Source organism: Coturnix japonica, chromosome 8 (genome assembly GCF_001577835.2).
Source record: "Coturnix japonica isolate 7356 chromosome 8, Coturnix japonica 2.1, whole genome shotgun sequence".
NCBI lineage: Eukaryota > Metazoa > Chordata > Aves > Galliformes > Phasianidae > Coturnix > Coturnix japonica.
Window position 1 is genome coordinate 14,311,202 of NC_029523.1, and position 20,022 is coordinate 14,331,223.

Below are 20,022 nucleotides of genomic sequence, written 5' to 3' on the forward strand. Positions count from 1 at the left end.
GTAGCTCCGCGGGGCTCTTGATTTGATTGATGGTTGAGGTGTGGGGCGCCGTCCTGTAGCAGGGCTGTGTGCGTGCCCCCTGTGCTTGGATGAGCTGTTCTCTGAAGAGACCCCCTGTTAACTCAGGCAGGGAATGCGCCCGGCCTTTCAGAGGGCACGTGCCTGCCGAGAGTGTGGGTGTTGGGCTTGTGCCCTCCCTGGGAATAATCGAGGTCTAGCGATCCTGATCCCCGGCATTAGGCCGTGTCGCCCCGCTGCCTGGCGGCTGAGAGTTGTTCCTGCCGCTGGGGGGGAAACTGAGCTCTGTGGCCAGGGGTGTGTCGGCCCGCCGTAATCAGGGTCATGGGTACATTGAGCCTTTAATGCTCTGCTGGCAGCCTTGTGGGTGACCGTCCCGTTATAGCGGGGTTGCCGTGGTCATAGGTGGGCCCAGGAGTGGGAGAGAAGGAGCCTCCGCTCGGCCATAGGGATGGCGGCTGCCCTGTAAGGTCAGGAGCGGTGTGCCCCCGAGTCCCAGGCCTTTGGGCCCTTTGCGATGGTGGCAGTGGCTGAGGGTCCCCTGTAAGCAGGGAAGCAGACTCCTTTGGCCGCTGCTTTTTGTGTGCCCAGCTCCATTTGCCCAGTCTGCCCGCCTCCGCGATCCCCTGCATCGCCGGCTGGAGCCTTCGCAGCGCGCCAGTGAGGTGAGAAAAGCAGCTCTAAGTAGTTTTGGCTGGAACGGACTGGGGAGGAGGGCGATGCACGGACTTGCCCCTTGGCTGGGCAGTCTTGTGCGGTTTTCCTTTGGTACGTTGGGTTTCCCCGCTTCCTTCAGGTGGCGGGTTTGCTGCTACTCGGGTCTAATGGTGTTGTGCCTTGTATTTCAGGATCTGCTGCTGGAGAAAGAAGACGCAGTGCGGGGAGCCTGGTGGCAGGAGTGTGGTTGATGGGGTTGCTTTTCACTGTCTTTTTATCTTGTTATCAGCTTTTTCTTTGAAATGCATGTTTATAAGTGTGGTTGCTCCCCATTCCCTTTCCTCACCCCTGTGAATAAAGTTTTTGTTTTTTTCGTTCATTTGGTTTTTCTTCTTATTATTTTTAACACGTGCAAATCCCTTGTGGTAGCCTTCATATAGTACATTATGTGAAGAAGTAGTAGTTCACTCTTCGTTCCCTCTTTGTTCTGAGGAACGCATCCTTTTCCTTTTGAAGTACAGTTCAGTTTCTGGAGTTGTGGATGTGTTGCTAGGATTTGTTGCTTTCTCTTGCTGCTTATGTGCTTCTGGCAGACCTGCTGAGGTGGAGTGTTGTGAAGGGTGGATGTTTGCTTCCCCCACTCTCATATTCATGTAGTAGTTTTGGCTGTATTATAGTTTTTCCACTGCTTTTTTAAGTTTGGTTTTGGTACTAAGTTTTTAGGTGGCTTGTTGCAGCTTGTTTCTCTGTTCAGCTGCCTACTGGCCACTGGTTTCTTTCCTCCCCTGCTCTGTGCAATTCTGCAGGCTGTGCTGGGCACTTTATGGTCCTTTATTTGAGGGTTATAACTCACTGATGTAGCAAGTAGATTCCCTTATTCTTGCTCTTGTCCATTGTCAAGCAGGCTTATGGGTTGGTTTTCAGCCAAGTAAAATCAACTCATTTGTAGGAGGGCTTGTCCAGGTCTCTGCTCCCATTCTGTGGTTTCTCAATGGTTTCATCCCAATGCCAGATCTTTGTTTGGATTTCAGGTATGAATGGGGTGTGCTTAGGGGCTCTTATGTTTGCTTGTTTCCTCACCAGATGTTAATGTGGTTCTCTCTGCTGGTGCTTTATCCCTCTTTAGAACCTGATTTATTTCATAATCTATGGCAATGGGGCTGTAAGTAATGGGGGTGGTGTTTTGTTTCTCTGTCATGTTGTGGTTCAATCTGGGAGTTAGTTTAGCCCTATGCAGTTGTTGGCTCACTCACTTCCTGAGGGAAGGAGGAGAGACTCCCACAGGGATGGAGGAATCAAGTACAACCTAGTGGACTGGAGTTAGAAGCAATTTATTAGTATAGGCTATTTAGATGGTATTCTCTTATCTTTGAACTCATTGTAATATACCATCTTTTTACTGCTGTGCAGCACAGGAAAACAGAGTTTTGGCAATGCCACTTGAATGGGAACTATCACCCAAAATCTGTCTATTTGTAACCATATCTAAGAGTAATTTCAGTGGATCCAATGGTGTAAAGGAAGTGTCAGAAACAAAAGGCTCAAACTCAACTGAAATGTAAAGTATTTTATAAAGAAATAAACTGTCAGTCAGGTTTTCTAAGCAAACGGCCCTTAAAAATGTGAGGCTCTGCCAACTGATGGCAGTTTTATCTAAGGAGTGCCACAATCTAAAGAATATCACGTTTCCTGAAGTTTTGTTTGAAAAAAGACGTGTTTCAGATGAAGTGATGATCTCAGTCTCTGCAGACACTGAATTATCTGCCTGTGTGAAAGAAAGATGCTGCATGAATCCCAACAGCCTACAAAGTACAGCTGGAGGCATTACTTCTGGAGCAGTCCTTGTATATGACTATTATCTAGTTATATCTTAATGCCTTTGGAAAAGTTATTAGCTAAGCTTGGTGTTGTGTTGCATACTATGTATACATATACATGTTAATGTATTTATTTATGTATACAGTCATTAAGCTTTAGCTACTTTGTTCTCTGTAAGAACATGCTACCAGGGCCTGCCTTTTCATTGTGGACCATTGATATATAGCATTAACTGGTGTTTCTTGTTACTGCTCAAGCCATCCACAGTCAATGTACATAGGAAAGACAGTAGCTATTTTATACACAGGGAGCTGAAAATGCCAAATGCAGTGAAAAGAATAACTTTTTTTTTTTTTTTTAATGCTGCCATGAATTACCTCTAGCACAGGGCCAGTCTTTGTATTGATGGAAACTTGACAGGAGCACATGAACAGGGTGGGGGACAAGTTGTTTATGAGGGTAGATAATGATAGGAGAAGGGGGAATGATTTTAAATTTACAGGGGTGGTTTAGGTTAGATATTTGGAGGAAGTTTTTTCCACACGGAGGGTGGTGATGCACTGGAACAGGTTGCTTAAGGAGGGTTGTGGATTTCCCATTCCCGGAGGCATTCAAGGCCAGGCTGGATGTGGCCCTGGGCAGCCTGGTCTGGTGGCTGGTGACCCTGTCTGTAGCAAGGAGGTTAAAACTAGATAAGCTTTGAGATCCTTTTCAATCCAGGCTATTCTATGATTCCGCGCTGCTTTTGCTGTCACATTGTGCCATTCATACTTTGATTATGTTTTCCTGTGTTTCATACTTCCCTCTCTTTACACTTGAGAGAGAAATTGCACTGTCAGACTGACCACTGTTCTTGAAAATTCTATGCGAAATTCAGCTGAGTGAAAATGAGTGTATTTTAAAGATCTAAGGAAATTTGCTTAACTCCAAATGTAACTTACTGTTTGCTCCATCTCTGTCTCCATCTCCTTTTCCATTCTCTTAAATTTCAGCCTCTTGGTCTTTTTTGTGATTTTTCAGGTTTTGGACCCTTCTCTCAAAGTAACTGAGTATGTTGGCCTGCTGTTAACACAGTAATAACTCTTGTTACAAATCTAGAGACTCAGAATTATTTCTGCTGATCTGAACTGTTCCTCTCTTTTAGGATTAGAGATCCCTATATATTCATCCAAATAATGTGCAGGAAAAAAACAAAACCAAACAAACAAAACACATATATGGATTGAAACCAATTAATTTTGGGTTCAAATACACATAAGGTTAAATCATTTTTATTAACCTGACTCTGAACTGGTCATCCTTCAGGAACCTGGAGTATACTATAGTCAGACTAAGAACAATAAGCACATCCTGGCCCATGGCATGAAGAAGATAAAAAATACCATGGTTCACTATGACAATATGCTTTTATCAGTGTCAGTTTCCAGCCTTTTCAACAACCCAGTATTCTAAGGTGAATACTTCAGCTAGAATGATTAATTTAAGTGTTAGCAATTGTTTCTGGTCTAGTACTTCTGTGCCCTAAATAGTGTAGGTCCAAAACATGTGATTTGGGCAGAAGCAATGCTCTTCCTCATGCTGTTGCACTTAGTTTGCTTCTACCTTACTTTTGAGAGGTTATACTGAACTGCTGTTGTGCTGCTGCTTTTGTGGGTTGAATGTAAAGATGCATATTTGGCAGATTTAGAATAAGGATAAGATTAGAAAGCTTTGGGACATAAAAATAAGAAACCAGACAGAAGTCTCGTCTCAGTGAAAGGAAGATCTTTGGCTGGGAGGTGGGAAGGGAAAAACAACTGATAATTAAGTGGAAATAAGGACAAATGGAAACTCTTTTCATTGTTTCAGGGCCCCTTTGTTCACATAGCCCCATCTTCAAAAGAGAACGAATCAGTGGTGATGTAATACCTGGCAAAAGTGTAATTGAATTAACCTGTAACCAAGTCCTCAGATTTGTAAATAGAAGTTCCAAAATTATGGGTGGTGGGAGGGGATGAGAAAAAAAGCTAATATGGTCAAGAAGGTATAAAGAGAAACTGAGAGCTTTTGTTACTGTGCACTGCAAAACATTATTTTTGTGTATGAAATCAGGTGTCATTCAATACACAAGGCAAAAAATGTTGAACTCTGCTGCGTTTTTAAGTAGGTAGGTTAGAACTGTGGAATTCTGCCAGCAGTCACTTAGATTTCCTTTAGGTGCCTGTTATGGGAACTGGGCAGAGCCAGCTTTCCTGTGAGCCACTTTTGTCCTGTCAGTCTCAAAATTCATCAGCACCCACTGGAAGGGATATTTTTTCCTATTTCTGTTTTGGTGTTTTCAGGACAGTGTGTCACAGAGATAAATGAAAACTGTTACCAACCTCATTGCTGGAAGGGTACATTAATTTTCGATGGATTTCTAAAATATGCAGTACTCCAGAATCATCAGAGACAGCTACAAACTGCTGCTTTGCTGAAAGGTAATTAAGAAAAACGTATAAAAAATCTAAACTCAAACAGTAATACATTATGCTTACATATGAAATGCCTTTATTTTGTTTTTTAATATGGGTAACATGAAGAGCTACAAAGGGTTTTGTTGGGCTCTTCTTGGTTTATTGCTGACTGCAGTGAAAAGCTTTACTGATCTCCTACTTTCTTAACAAGTGAAATTCTCCTGAAGATTTGTATTTTTTCAAAGTTTTTTTTTTAATTTAAAAAAGTTTTCAATTACTTTATGCATTATTAATAGATTTAATATACTATGAATATGATGTATGAGCTTCTCTACACAGTAATAGTGCTCAACTAGTGGAAGAATTTATCTTTTATATGAAGTGGTATGCAGCAAGATCAGTGAGCTTTGCAGACGTGGGCCATTTTGCAAACACAAAGTAAAGCACGGTGAAGTGTCATCACCACCAACTTACGTGAGGCGATACGGAGGCTGATGCAAGTAATCGCTAACTTAGAGATGTTCTGGATATGAGATGGCTTTTGAGTTTCCTTCAGTAAGTCCCAAATACAGATACTTCCATCATCTGTGGCAGTGTAGAAAACTCCTGGCCTTGTTAAGGACCAGTGTCCTGCAGTGTATCTTTGTGATGTGCAGTTTGACTGGAGGATTGGTCCGTTCTTAGTAAAGTTACATATTTGAAAACCAGGAAAAGATGCAATGATCAAACAGCAATATCCATTCGCTACTTCAAATTTTCAATTTGTGAATGTTCACTATTTAAATGATTCTATTATCAAGTAATATAGGTGGCAGGGTCAGTACCAACTTCTGCATTTAAAAGTGTGGGGTGTTGAAAACAACCCTGATATCTCGCTTCCAGTCTATGAAGGTAATCTAGTTACTGTTAAAATCTACGGCCTTGAGATGCACAGCTAATCTGTGTCCTATAGAACAGAGTTTTTATGTCTTCAGCTATTGAAAGGATTGCATCCTAAGTAAGAGTTCTTCCGATCTGCTTAGCACACATTGCCTTTGTTCCTCACTTTGCCCTGCAGCAGAATTAATTTGATGAAAAACTGGCTTTTACAAAGATGGTCCTAGGAAGGCTGAGTATTCTTTCTGCAAGTTGCAAGTTTACCAAGCCATTTCTAGAACAGCTTTTCTGATGTGAAGTAAAAGGGAAAGCTTTCTTATACTTTATTTTGAAGCTGTCAAGCCTTGTGACTAACAAACAGCTTTGAAAACAGCCTGTAAGGCTGTTATTCTAGTTAACTAATTTATTTTATTTATTTTAGTGATATTTTAAAGTAACTTACTGTAACACCTTCTTTCCAAATGGCAAAATTCCCGCCTCCAACACTGAGGATGATGTCTTTAAAAAATGGAGATCTCTGGACAGTGTTCACAGCCTCTTTGTGGACGGTGCATTTCTCACCTAACAGAATGAAAGAAGACAGTTGCTTGGAACTACTGCTTTCTGTGGGTATCTTCACAATGGGAGATATGCAAAGGGAAATACGGGGTATTATTCCAAGATACCAGCCTCTCTTGCTTGCAAGGTGTTGGAATTACTGCAAATCTAGTTACCATGAAGAACAACTTCTGTGCTTTGTTCCAATATGTACACAATGAATATATTGTACTGGAGAGTTTGCTGCTCTACTGTAACAGCTAAACTGCATGGTACCTTGAGCATGTGCTGATGAATCCAGATGTCATCCGTGAGATAGACTTATAAGAACAGATTAGCAAGAACCTTAAAAATACAGTGTATAGTTGCAAATACTTTAAAATTAGCAGTAGGTTACAGCTTAAACAAGTATTGAGAAACTTGAACTTGCTACCTGTTTTTTCCATGTCATTTTTGGTCTTCATTTCCCAGTCAGAATAAATAATATCTCCATCCTGTGATGCCAGAAAAGTCATTTAAATGTTAATATTTAAGTTTGACAGCGTACACAAGCGTGGCTTATTTTAAAGCCGTGACTTAATTATAGCTATTATTAAATTAGTTCTGGATAAATTAAAAAAGACATTTGCAGCCCATGACCAAAAATCATGAATATTGAACAGCCATCTCTGTTTTTTATTGCCAAAACAGCTTTCCATATCCTGATGCACATAAGCAGCCTTTTCTGCAGAACTGGGTACCCGAGTGTTTGGGGAAAGGGTAAAGGGTGGCAGAACCAAGAAAAGCAGCTAGAAGGCAAATATTCGTTGTCACACGTACTCGTAAGTGGAAAAGATTTTGGAATTTTTGGTGCATAGGAAATGTAGGGGGCTATGAGTAACTGGGATTTCTTAGAATGAAAATAAGTTGTTAAAGAAATTGCAATTTTCACCTGACAATTGTGGGAACACTGAAAAAAAGAGACTGCTTGCAATAAGGCCATGCTCTTTGGTTTCTGATGGTAAGTAGATAAGTTCAAGATATTTTAGAAGCATCTTCTCTCTACTCTTGAAATAAGGGTTCATAGTTTATTAAATACAGGCTTTTATTTTAAGTATGCCACTAAATGCATTAAAGCTGGAGAATTTCAGCATGTCTAGAATGATACTTCTGGTTAACACCTGGAGCAAACATCTACGTACATACATTTGTGGAAAATCTTGGATTCAATTCAGTCTTACAGTGATTTTTGATGAACATTTTCATAGTAACCTATTACTTTAACTTACTTCAGTTCCAACCAAGAAGTTGTTGGAGACACTCTCTATCGCGTTCAGTGTTTTATTCAAAGAAACGCTCATCTGTGCATACGGTCTTTCTTTGAGTGCTTGTGGTTTGTGCGGAGATTGCTCCTTATCTGGGAAACAATACGGTTACAACTTTATGTTAAACACCAAAAGTTACCAAGTCAAACAATTCTTTTGTCTGAATTGTGTAAAAGAATTATTACCTGTGGTTTTGGTTCGATAATGCTGTTCGTTTAGACTGATTTTGGTGGGACTGCATTTCACATTGTTTTCTTCATCCTTGTCACACAGGCTGATCTGTTCAGAAAAAGAAAAAAAAGCATCTGATAACTTATTTTCTCAGATCTTTGATCTTTTGTACCTACAAGGCTATGCTACTTCCTGCTGTAATGGAAGAGGTGTTTTCAGTCTACAGCATGTTACTCCACAAAAAGCATTTGCTTCCTCATTTGTAAGTACAGAGATGTAAATTCACAGTTCCTCATTATTAACTTTTTCCTGTATGACTTTTGCTGTGTTTTTAACATCAGCAACAACAAACAGCTCCAGTGGTCACGCTTTTTCAACGTCTGTACCAGCTGCAGCTGTTCTGGGCAGAGCAGGTCAATAGGGTCTTTATCTTCAGTCCCTTCTTCCTTTCCCACCCCCTGCTGCAAGTAAAAAAAAAAAAACCACCCCAAAAAACCACCAAACCACACACAAATAAAAACAAGAAACGCATCCTATGACTATTTCAATCAGACTGACTGTTGGATTGCCGGTAGTTCTGTTGCTTGTGACTGTTTCACAGTTTGGGACACTGAGATAGGCAGAGTGAAAAGGCTGACAGCAACATACGCTATTACTGCATCTGCTTTTGCAGTGCTGTAGTTCTTAAGAGGCAGCCACTCTGCTGCTTACAAGCCAGCTTCTCAAAATACAGTTCATAGAACTTTCAGAGGGACTTTGAAGTGTTTCATAATTGGGAAGAAATCCACAGGAAATTTGCAGTTCTAGGGGAAAATTAAAGAGCTGGGAAGCACAGGAAGAAGTTCCTATGGGGTACAGGCCGTACAGACAGTTTGGTTTGGTTTTTCTGTTCCATATTTGTGTGCAATACCTTCATGAGAGGTTTCCAGACAAGACCTGGGTCATTTGAAGCTTCAGTGAGCATACTGAAATCATTTTCCTCATCCTCAGGTGAAGGATAGGTGGGAAGTTTGGTGTCTCGAACATCCCAAAATAATATTAAGCTGCAAAATAACCGTATGTTATTATTCTGTTTTACTTGCAAAGTTGGATGCATTTTTTCTGGCATTTTACAAATGTTCTTACTCCTTCATCTTCAAATTTTATGTAGCAATAGAACTCTCAAATACGGGCAAATGATAATTACTTAATCACTTCTTTTGTAAGTGGTTATATGTTCATCATTTTATCAGTTATAACTCTACCAAGGCAGCCAAATAGCATTCACAGTTTGCTTATGAGAAGTTACTGGTGCTGCCTGGGTGAAATTTACTTATCTGTGACCAGTAGGATTACCTAGGTGATCCATAGTTTGTTAAGGAGTGGTTTGAGAGCTGAAATCTGCTCCTGGATCTGACCCTGAGATCAATGCAACTCTGATGAGTATAACCTACTGTAATAGCAGGCAGATGTTACTTCAGCCTGGAAATTTGGAAGTGTTCTCTTAGCTAATCTAAGTCAATATTCTGTCTCTGACTATGGCCACTACCAGATGCTCAGAGAATTGGACAGCACCCTATAGCAGGTAATGTAGTAATTCAAATCAAAGCTCATTTTCTGTCACTGTGTACCTATTTCCTGTCACTGAAGACATACAGTACTGCTTTCTTGAATTCATCATGCCATCAGGTTTTCAGCCCTGTAGTCTTGTTGTGCTACTCTGGGTATACTTTCACAGAATTGGACTGGATGATAATAAGCATCATGGACATCTTTCCTTGCTTTGCAAACAGGAGTTGCAGAGGTACCCACGTTCTTCAAAGATACAGCTAACAGTGACTACCCTGCTTTTTGAGCGCATACTACTAAGGTGGAGCCCCCTTGTGTGAGTAGTTTAAAATTATTTCTCCCATGTGCATTACTAGTATTATAGTACAAACTTACAGACGGGTCTATTCGCAATCAATCAGTCTTTTAACTTCATTCTTTGAAGTCTTCTCTGATTTTGATTAGGAAAAATATCTTGTATCATTATAGATATTATTATCTATATCTATAAAATATCTATTATTATAGATATTATAGAAGAGCATTGTTCATGCTCTTCTAGTACTGACCTCCTTTTGTATTAACTAGCAAACACTAGGCATAAACCTTTTGCCATCATAAAAACTAAACATAGATTTTCACCTTTTGTTTGCACTTTTTTGCATTCTATTCCTTTGCCCATCACTCACACATTTCTTTATAACCTTCATTATTATTCAGTCTCCAAGAAATTCATATGTAATAACTTTCATAATTTTTCTGTGGCCTAAAAATCTTTAACAGCATTTTGTCCAAGATTCTCATAATCCTAGGTGACTCATGCAGATAAGATATAGTTGTGGTGGTGTAGCTTTCCAGGCCACTGTAATTGTTTGACCAGTGCTACTTAAGGTGTAGACAAAGTGAACAAGTGTACATGTGAGGCTGTTCAGTTAACGAGCTCTTAATATCATCGCTGCAAAAGGCTTCACTGGCCGAGAACTTGATGTGCCTGATTTCTGTGTACAGAACCTCAGCTCTGTGGGCCAGGCTGACAGGAATACAGAGGTGCACCAGTGTCATGAGGTATGCGTCATGAAGGTTTCCAAAGGAAGTTGGAAGGCATCTTGTAAATGACGTGTTGCATATACCTATCAGGGGAGCAGGTTACAAGCTGCACACAAATTCCAGCTCTGTTTTCAAAAGTCTCACCCATTCGGTTGATCTAAAAATAACAGTTACAGGGGAGAGGAAAATGAGAGGATGAAAACCATGCTTTAAGTAAATGCTTCAACACATAAAATGGTCTTCTAGAAATTAAGTCACTTTCACTTTGGTAAGGCTTGAAAATTAGGACTTAGGAACTTGCAGTTTTAACAACAGTTAAGGAGTTTTACAAATGTACTTTGTGAACTGAGCTCTCTCTTGTGAACACCTGAAATTCAACATAATTTAAATACAGAAATCATATTATAATTCAGAACTAGATTTTGAGTAAAACTAAAGATTTTTTGGTTTCTAGTAATGACAGAATCATACCAGGGAGAGAATACAGAACAACTGTAAAGCACAATGAACAGATGTGGCACCAGGTTAATTAACACTTTAAAATGAAGTCAGAAATAGTGAGGTCTGTTGCAAATAGTTCAACATTTTAACATTTTATCTTGCATTTTCACAATGATTTCTGAAGTAACAGATCAGGAAAACAGTAAAAAGAAGGAAAAAAAATCTTACCTCAAAATTATCCGGCAGCCAATGTATATCTGTGATCTTTTTTTCGTGGCTATGGTGTACGGAGGAGGATGCAAAACATCTCACTAAATTTTGCCCTTTATCACTCTCCTTACCCTCCATAGACAATAGCTAGAAATGTTTAAAAAGAAATACCCTTGTGTATTTCCAAAATTAAATAGTGAACTTGTACAAGTGCTATGCATATTTGACAAACTTTGTATTGCAAGAGTTGAGTAAATGTTGCTGCCCATCCATATCAAAGCTGAAGTCTGCACAAAATGCAGTAAGGCTATTAAGCTCCACTAATTAAGTAGAAATGTTGCTGTGATAACAGTTTTATTACACAGACTCATCAGGTTTCTTATCCTACCCAGATTCTCATTGCAAAGAGTCAGGGTGCCTTCACCCATTTCCCCCCCCCCAGCCTGTATTCTAAGTTTCCCTCTCTTCACCTCAGACATATCGTTGTCCTCCAGTAGATTTAGAAGGGAAACACTACTCATATTAACAATTGTCCTTTCCATTCCAACGGTAACGTTTTTAGCATTTTGCAGTTTTTCTTCATATCGAGAAATATCCCACAGTACAACCTATAATGAGAAAGGAGCATATTATTATTTCATTCTTTGTATTAATACTTTTCTTTTTTTCCCCAAATACAATTCATGATTTTTCTCTGGGGAAAAATAAGAAATTCACTCTCTGTATGAGAATTTGGTAAGACTTTTAAAGCATTACCTCTTTAATGTGGTGCCATAGTTGAAAGGCTATACTTAAATCACTAAATACAAAAAGAAAAAAGAGATAAAGCCTGCACAGTCTGAGGTATTTTGATTTTTGGCATATTTTATTGATGTACTGCAAACAACCATCTTAAAGTAATGGCTCGATTCAGGAATCATCAGAACATAGCAGAATTTCTGCAATTCATTTCACAAGAAAAAAAATCAGCAAACTATAAACTCTCTGTCAACTGTTAAACTGGAAAGAAAACGTCCCTACTCATAGAAATGACTAATTCTGTTATTTGAGTTCTGATATTTTTTGTTACAGTGACTATAGATGTTGAGTACATCTTTTCAACCTTTCTTATACTGTAAGAAAAGACAGAGATATCGAATTTTATTTTTAAACAAAATTAATACCTGCCCACTGTAGCAACCACCAGCAATAATATTTGGATCACTTGGGCTGAACTGAAAGCAGTAAACACCTTCAAGACACTCTAATATTATCTGAGAAGAAGGAAAAAAAACAAACAGTTAAGAAATACAGTCACGTTTTCTCTTTTTATATGAACATTTGGAGTATGTAAAACTCTTGATACCTGAGGCTGGATTGGGTCAAAAAGGCTCCAGAAAATAATTACTGAGTCTTGCTGTGTCTTAGTTTTCTCTTTTTTGGAGGGCTGCTTTGCTGCTGACTCTGCTATAATCCCTGGTTGAGAGAGAAAGCAAACTTTCTAGGAGATATATAAAATTCCAGCATACAATTACTTATGGTAAGTGAATTTTTTATCCCTAAGAAACCAATGGAAAAAAACAAAACACAACATGTATTTATATTTTTGTTGTTGCTAATCAGCTTTGATGAGGTTACTTCTATTAAGATTCTCTCAATGTATTGCAGTAACTAAGGATCAGGATGAAACTCAACTTATTTCCTTCTACTCCTTAATGGTGTAATATTGAACCCAAAGTCATATGACAGGCATATGGTCTTGACCATCCATCATGAAATCAAATATTTTGTAGTTGAATTAATTTCCTACAAAGGCAGCAATGTTGGCTCTAATTATACCATGCATGTAGTCAGACATACTGAATAAGTTGTTTTTTTAAATTAGTATTACTATTTAAATCCTGACGACTTTATGAAAGATGCACGTTTTGTATCTGTCATATCACACATATCATTCAAGACTCAATCATTACCATAGATGGTTGGATGCCAACAAACACAGCTAATGCTTTTGTCCTTGAGGTGGTGTAGGTCTGTGAATGTTTGGTATTCTTTAAAACAAATGTCTGACTTGCTCAAGTCATCGTCTAGGTCTTTCCAGTCATCAGAAAAAGCATTCATAATTTCATTTTGCTGCAATGCAATTTCCATTCTGTTTTGTGAAAGAAAAGTTAACATTGTCAGGAATCCAGATATCCAGCAGTAGAGTCACAAAAATACACAGCTTTTATTTTACAAAAAATTTAGTTCATGTTATTTAAAAAAAAAAAAAAAAAAAAAAAAAAAGAAATCCTCAGTGATGCATCACCACTTTAAGGAAATTCTTTCCCATTCAAAACATGGGAAAGAATTTGAGAAGAATTTAACTCCAGTTCTGTGTATATGCAGTGCAGTAAAATTGTCTAATACAAGACAAAAGTGATGACTAAGTGGGACTTGTCAGATGACTAATGGCTGTAGGACAGCATCTTTGCTTTTCTGCATAAGCTTTTTTCTTGAGTGAGCAGTGTTTGAAGTTGCACTAAGCCACCGTTCAAATTAATATGGTGTAGATCTCACATTCATCTTAATAGACATAAATATGAAGGTAATATTTGATAATATAATAATAAGCAAGAGAAAGTATATAGGTTAAAATTATTCGGTATTTAACTAGACTGATAGTCCACATAGACTAGTGCTGTGTTCACACACTTTCATTCTACACTATTTCATACAGCCTTTGAAACGTATAGTGGCAGTAACTTTACCTTAAGCATACTGATGTGAAGAATTCTTTCAGCTTCTCAGATGACAGAATCTCTTCTTTCTCTTCATTTGACAGCTCTCTAGGAAAATACTGTGTGGTTGCATTTTTTGGATAGGTCCTAACCAAGTGGAATAAGTTTGAATACCAGTATGTATACATTTATTTTAAAGACAGAAACCTGTTTAATGTGTAAAATTAAAATCAAATTATATTCAGGTTTTCTAGGATGTCTTTGAAAAAGTGAAAGAAGATCAAACAGCATCCAATATTGTTCTCTTATTTTATAACTGAGCAAGTCCAGAGATGTTAATTTGCATAATTCTAGGTGAAATCAGGTTAGTAGCTTAATAAATAAGCTGATAAGTATTTCATACACTTACCATTCTGTCTGAGTACTAGCTTCTTTTAATATGGGAACCATTTGTACCCCCATATCTTTTTCAAGCAATTTAATAGTGAAAGTTTTGTCTTGGTAGGAAGTGCATTCAATGTAACTGTCTTTTACATCTGAAGCATTCCTGTCAGTAAATGTAATCGGTGCACCAAACATCCCATGTCCTCGCGAAAACATGTACTTAATCTGGAAAACAATATTTCTGAAGTTAACAGAGCAGAGAGTTTTTCTAAGGTTCCATTCTATAAACTGTACCAAGTTGGTTATGTTTATGAAATCTCAAAGCAGTCTTTATCAGTCAACTACATACCTAATAGATGACATATCAGTATTTCCAAAAGAAAGAATTTACCTTTAGGGAATATTTTGGATTACTGCTAACAGGATAAGATAATTACATTATCTAATTCAGGCAATATTAAAATTGAGCCTTTAATGGATTGAAGAGACATTTCTTGCCAAAACTCCCACAAAAATGTAGTTTTCTGAAGTGAGCTGTATGGAAGTTCTAAAAACAGAAGCCACATGACTCTAGGTGGATTTATGCTCCAGATTAAGTTTGCAGAGAGACACCTCTAACAAACACTGAGTTGGATTTCTAGGACCTAACTTCTCAGCCCGTATTTCAGACTGCAGTTCTGTGATGAAATTTTTCAGCCTCACTTGCAGTGCACAGGAAAAGTACCTGAAGAAGGATCCACAAAAATAAACATTTTGAGTGAGGAGTTTCCTTAGTGACAACTGGAAAAAGAGGAGGGATATGACTTCTCCACTCTCAGAGAAAGTCAGGCACTTGTTTTCAGTCAGCAGAGGAGTATTTCTTTGTCTTGGATTCATGTTCAAGACACTTTTTTCTAGGACTTCGTGGAGAACTGGAAAGGAATGTGGACTAGTATTTCTATTTTGTTCAACAGCCTACTATTATAAATCTGGGAATTTTTTACCTAGGAAAAATGAGTCATCTTGTATTATGTTGCAGTAGGAAGTAAAACTGAGTACTTGACACTTTCTCCTCTGCCTATAGACTGGTAGGCTATAGTGTTAATTCCTCACTGGCTTTCAGAAATGTGCAGAATAATGGCAGGACAGGAGGAAGGGCTGGTGAATGAGGGCAGAGATGAGGAATCTGAGACAACTGAGAGGGGGAGGAAGACAATGGTCAAATGTCAAGAATAATGCAAGACTGAGTGCAGATGGAAAACAGCAGAACAATGGAGGGGGGGAGTCTGGAAGGAGGTGGTGCTGGTTGCACAGAGGTTCGTACCAACTGGATACATGAAATTCTTCAAATAGCAAAAAAAATCTACTTCCTACAGAATTTAATTGCAGGATTTTCACATGAACGTTATCACCACTGCTTCAGACCTCATTCTGTACCTAACATAAATTTGTTTTTATGGTACTTGACATAGGCAGATCTGATAATTCTCACTTTTTTAACACGATCTTTAACAGATTCTTCTTCAACTTCCTTTTCACTGCCAAGAGAAACCCACGGTTTGGAGACAGGATGCTTATAGGCTTCTGGAGTTTCCTCTTCTTCTTCACTGCCCATTTCTTCTGCAGTTTCTGGAGGCTGTGACATCAAACAGTGAGAAATAGCAGTTTTTTTTCAGTTTTTGTTACTGAGTTTCTAGTTCATATATTTACATTTCAATTCCAGTTTTCATTTATGTGTTCTTCTGTCTCAGCGCAATGAATCCGGTTATATAACATGTTCCTGCATTCAATGGGACTATGACCCATTCATCCATTTGACAGTGAATGTTTCATATCTAAATACTAGAATAGTCTTATATTACAGTCAGTAGTTGTCTTGGAATCCAATAAATCCAAGTATGATTTGAAGAACATGTAAAAATAAGGTATCCAATATATTATAATTTCTTAAATGTATCAAAAACATGGATGTTGGAAGAGAAAATTAACACTTATAATAAAAATGCAGCAATACTGGCCCTCTGAAGTAGAACACAAAATGTAATTGTCTGTCTCACTGCCAATAGTATTTTTACAGTGTGATATATCTATTTTTCATTATCAGGTTATTCTTCAGAGAAACGTTCTGGCTTGCAAAGCACATCAGATATTAAAGAACATGACAGCAATCCTGAAATATTTCTGATACAAGATTCTGAAATGTTCACAGTTAGAAGAACTCTGTGGTATTTTTCCATACCTTCAGGAGGTTTTCTTTAGCTTCCTCAGAAGCAACAAGGTAAAAGCTCTGTCCATACTGGAAATTTGCATCAAATACAATCAGAAGTTCTTCCCCTGGGTATTCCTATTTCAATTAAAACAGTTAGTGGAAAACTGAAAGAAATAATAACATGCAAAAAAGACCTAAGCCTGTGACTGACAAAACGATGACTAACGATGTGCAAAATCATTATCTTGATTAATTTTATGAATTTCTCTGCTAAGATCATGTGTTGATTGAACAGCAGATGGATTTTATTTTGTAATTAATGTGTGTGGAGCAGAACTAATATTTTCATACACAGAATTAAACAGGAAAATAGTCTGGGTGATTCACAATAAGTAGGCAGTGAATCAGGGAAAGTGAAAAATATTCAGCTCTGTCCTCACAGAATCAAGCCTGGTAACATTTGTTACTTTTAGTATATTCCTAATTTAAAGATAATTTAAAAAAAAGGGTGCACAGTGAGTCATGATAAACTTTTAGAGTTGACTGTGACCTTTGGCAATTACAGCATTAGTGTATTTACAGAGTCAAAAAAGGACAGATCTTAGCATTAAAAGACAATACACTCTGAGAATATAAAGTCTTGATGTGAGAACAAAATAAGCTACATACTAGGATAGTGTTTTTGATAGGGTGGAAATCTGAAATAGCAGCTCTTGTTTTTAGGTCCTGAATGATGTCATCTTTTTTAATAAGCTTGAAACAGTTTTCTTCTGTGACATCCTCATCCACTCGACAATTAAAAATTTCTTGGGTTTTTGTAGTGAAAACCAAGGGAAAGATTTCTGGGTGGCCTATGAAAGAATGACAAAAAAAAGTCACATGCTAAAATAACTTAAGAGTGTTCTTTAAACATACATAACTCTGGGAATTTACTGTTTCCTAACAGAATGTCCTTGAATCTTTCAGATTAGTTTTTGGTACTCTGGGAGAAGTGGAATACAAATTATATTACATTTGGCTTATCTTGGAAAAGATTCTACCTAATATATTTTTTTAACGAGTATGTGTCATTACCATTATGAGAGATCATTATTCTCTTGATTGAAAGGTGGTCATGAACATTTGTGAAAAGTCATTAGTGGACTAATTAAGGACACATCTGTATGGCTTTTATTTAAAACAGCCCTTGAATACATAATCTCTTCTGCATAAAGTGGTGCCATGTTAAGTCAGTGTTCAATCTAAGTATGGCTTCAACACCATCTCAAATAAGGATGCTTTTCTGATTTTGTACTTTATATGCTTTTCTCATCAGTTCAGAGTGTCACTGGGTATATTTTTGTATTAATAGGTGAGACTGGTGTGAGGCCGGTAAGATTCAAAGCAGATGCAAGGCTTCATTTTCAGGCTTGTTGTAGAATAAATAGCTGTTGGCTGCTATGCAGATGAGCTCTGTTTGGTTTAGTCACATCCATGCTGAACAGGACAGCTATTTCTTACCTGAACTCTGACACTATTTCAGCTTTCCTGCTGCACAGCCTGCTACTCAGAGTAGTACCATCTGCAATCACTACTTCAACAGATGTACCTGGTTTCTAGTTTTCCTATTCATATAGATATATATATATATTTCTTTTTGTTGCATGGCATTATTAGTGTGAAAGCTTCAAAATGTTTAAAATATTCAAAAGCCACTACTTTACAGCCCAGTCATCATAGCACTTACCTATAGCAGCCATAGAGAGTTCAGCTTCATCCTTTTTCTCTGAAATACAAGATATTATCAGAATTTGTTTCCCTAACAAAATGACTATGAACATACAGCTCCTTCCTCATTAAAGTGATGTTTAAAATTTTTATAAGCATTTAAAACTAAACTGCTAAGAGGAAATACAAAATAAATTCCACATAGCTCAACCTCAACGCAAGAAATGAGGGAAGCCTTTTAAAATACATCTGTATCTTAAGGAGCCATCAGCATTTTTTGAGATTTTGGAGATTTAAAGCTCCTTCTTATTTTGAGCAGGTGCTCTGCACTGGAGAGAAGCCATAAGGAATCTGTGATCTTGTGTACACTGCACGATTCTGTGCATTAAAAACTTCCCTTACCATTACCTGTTCACACCTTCTTGGGACAATTAGCATGGAAATCATGCTATCTGCAGGGGTGAAAAATGGACAAAGCTCTCACTAGTGTTGTACAGTAGTAGAGCTGGCAGCTGTATGGGTAGACCAGATTATGACATTCTTCATATCTGCAATACTTTACGCACCAGGTTGCTTGTCTTTTCCACCTTTCTGTTTCTTTGCTGAAGCTTTTGGACTTTTCGGGGTGGTCTTGCCAGATTTGGGACTTTTTGGCATGTTTTCAGATTGTCTAGAGAAAATAGATATCATCAGTAAATAGTAAACAAACAATGGAATGCACTGTGCAGGAGTGAAAATTTGGCCCTTAACTTTATATATTTTATTATCACAGTCTAATTTTCATCCACAGGTAACACTCCAGAATTTAAAACATAAATTATATGGTATGTAACAGTTGGAAATTCATCCATCCAGGGTAACTGAATACACAAGCTGATTAACAGAAACAGAGAAAGGTTAAGTTAGAACATGTGTTACCCTTAAAGAAAGCTGGAGAACTTGAGCTACTGTGTGTGAAGTGTAGGTGAAGACTCCATAGCGGTTCATATCTGTCCTAGTCTACTTAAGGTGTAAATCATTACACGGGTGCACAAAGCATTTTTGTGCTTTTGCATTTAATTAAGAAGCAATGTATAATTACATGCAGCAATTGCACAGCTGGAGACTATACTGTGCAGAAAGCTACTTCTCTTTCATTTACTCCTTTCCTTCCCAATCTCCAGCATAAGGATAAGAACAGCAGTGTAATAAATTCTCATTTTCATTGCAAAGAAAACGAAACCCAGACTCCCCTCTATACAGACCGGGACGGCACACCACCAGTAAATATAGTCCCAGCACCACCATGTGGAAGAGCTACGCATAGCATCCAGTTAAGCTGAACCACAATGATCCACAAGCTGTAATGAAAAGTACTGAAACTCGCTTGATGTTACTAACGAACAGATAGAGATATTCAGCTGGGATAAAGACAGTGGAAATTCCACTGTTTGTGCTACAATTACCCTTAGCGATAGGAAAGAAACATGAAGCCTCCCTCCCTCTCTTGCGTTTACCACTTTTCTTAGGACCATAAGCTGACTGGCAGAGAAGCAGTTTTGGCTTCTTTTTAAATGTGTACAAAATACCTGCAGAGTCTGGGTGATACTACACATGTACCAACAGATTAATTTCTCAGAATGCTGCAACTTTTGCCTTGCGAGAGTTGATGGTTTTGGAACATTTAAAAACCAAACATAAACCAACACAAGTAAATCATGTGCTGTAGGGACTTGACTGTAAGGAGGAAGTTTAGGTTTTTTTCTGTCCTCATTCACCGTCGTTTTGTGAAGTACAGGACTACGAACACCAGTGATAAATTTGTTATATTTAATGTTTAATTTATTTTTTTTTTTTTTCACTTATCATCTTTCACAGGTGCCTCTACACTGAGTAATTCCTGCTTTACAGTTCTGAAATGCTTGGGGTTACCTCAACTTACCATGCATCTTACTTCAGGTAGGTTTAAAAAAGCCAATGTTCTCTCTCTCCCCCTCTTTTTTCTTTGTCATCTTATTTTATTT

General features: G+C 38.0%; 1 protein-coding gene and 1 long non-coding RNA gene across 3 annotated transcripts; one reads left to right on the top strand and one right to left on the bottom strand.

The window, feature by feature from the left end:
- The first annotated feature begins 529 nt into the window (after positions 1 to 529).
- Positions 530 to 1,054, top strand: LOC107317386. The gene is made up of 2 exons (XR_001556860.1): positions 530 to 683; positions 867 to 1,054. It is a non-coding gene; the product is annotated as an uncharacterized LOC107317386 (long non-coding RNA).
- A 1,173-nt stretch (positions 1,055 to 2,227) lies between these two features.
- On the bottom strand, positions 2,228 to 18,709 carry WDR63 (WD repeat domain 63). 2 transcript variants are annotated; one of them, XM_032446258.1, is made up of 22 exons: positions 18,586 to 18,709; positions 18,039 to 18,077; positions 16,982 to 17,163; positions 16,343 to 16,447; positions 15,596 to 15,739; positions 14,150 to 14,349; positions 13,771 to 13,887; positions 12,994 to 13,172; positions 12,387 to 12,496; positions 12,205 to 12,294; positions 11,512 to 11,649; positions 11,060 to 11,188; positions 10,474 to 10,547; positions 8,727 to 8,859; positions 7,831 to 7,924; positions 7,610 to 7,737; positions 6,775 to 6,835; positions 6,247 to 6,365; positions 5,403 to 5,607; positions 4,854 to 4,945; positions 3,435 to 3,552; positions 2,228 to 2,440 (listed from the first exon to the last, which is right to left on the bottom strand). In XM_032446258.1, the coding sequence occupies exons 1-21, from the start codon at positions 18,707 to 18,709 to the stop codon at positions 3,475 to 3,477; spliced, it is 2,541 nt and encodes an 846-aa protein (XP_032302149.1). In that variant the 3' UTR covers positions 2,228 to 2,440; positions 3,435 to 3,474. The 2 variants fall into 2 exon arrangements, with proteins under 2 accessions (XP_032302149.1, XP_015725906.1); XM_015870420.1 differs by having other exon boundaries at positions 3,435 to 3,555.
- Positions 18,710 to 20,022: the final 1,313 nt, after the last annotated feature.

What these genes read in the sequence shown, in the direction of transcription:
- WDR63 (XM_015870420.1), bottom strand. Translation starts at nt 18,709, where the DNA reads ATGATATCTATTTTCTCTAGACAATCTGAAAACATGCCAAAAAGTCCC. An exon ending in TTGACCCAATCCAGCCTCAG is followed by an intron (nt 12,295 to 12,386) that starts GTATCAAGAGTT and finishes CCTTCTTCTCAG; the next exon opens with ATAATATTAGAGTGTCTTGA. An exon ending in TTTGGAAAGAAGGTGTTACA is followed by an intron (nt 5,608 to 6,246) that starts GTAAGTTACTTT and finishes AACTTTACTAAG; the next exon opens with AACGGACCAATCCTCCAGTC.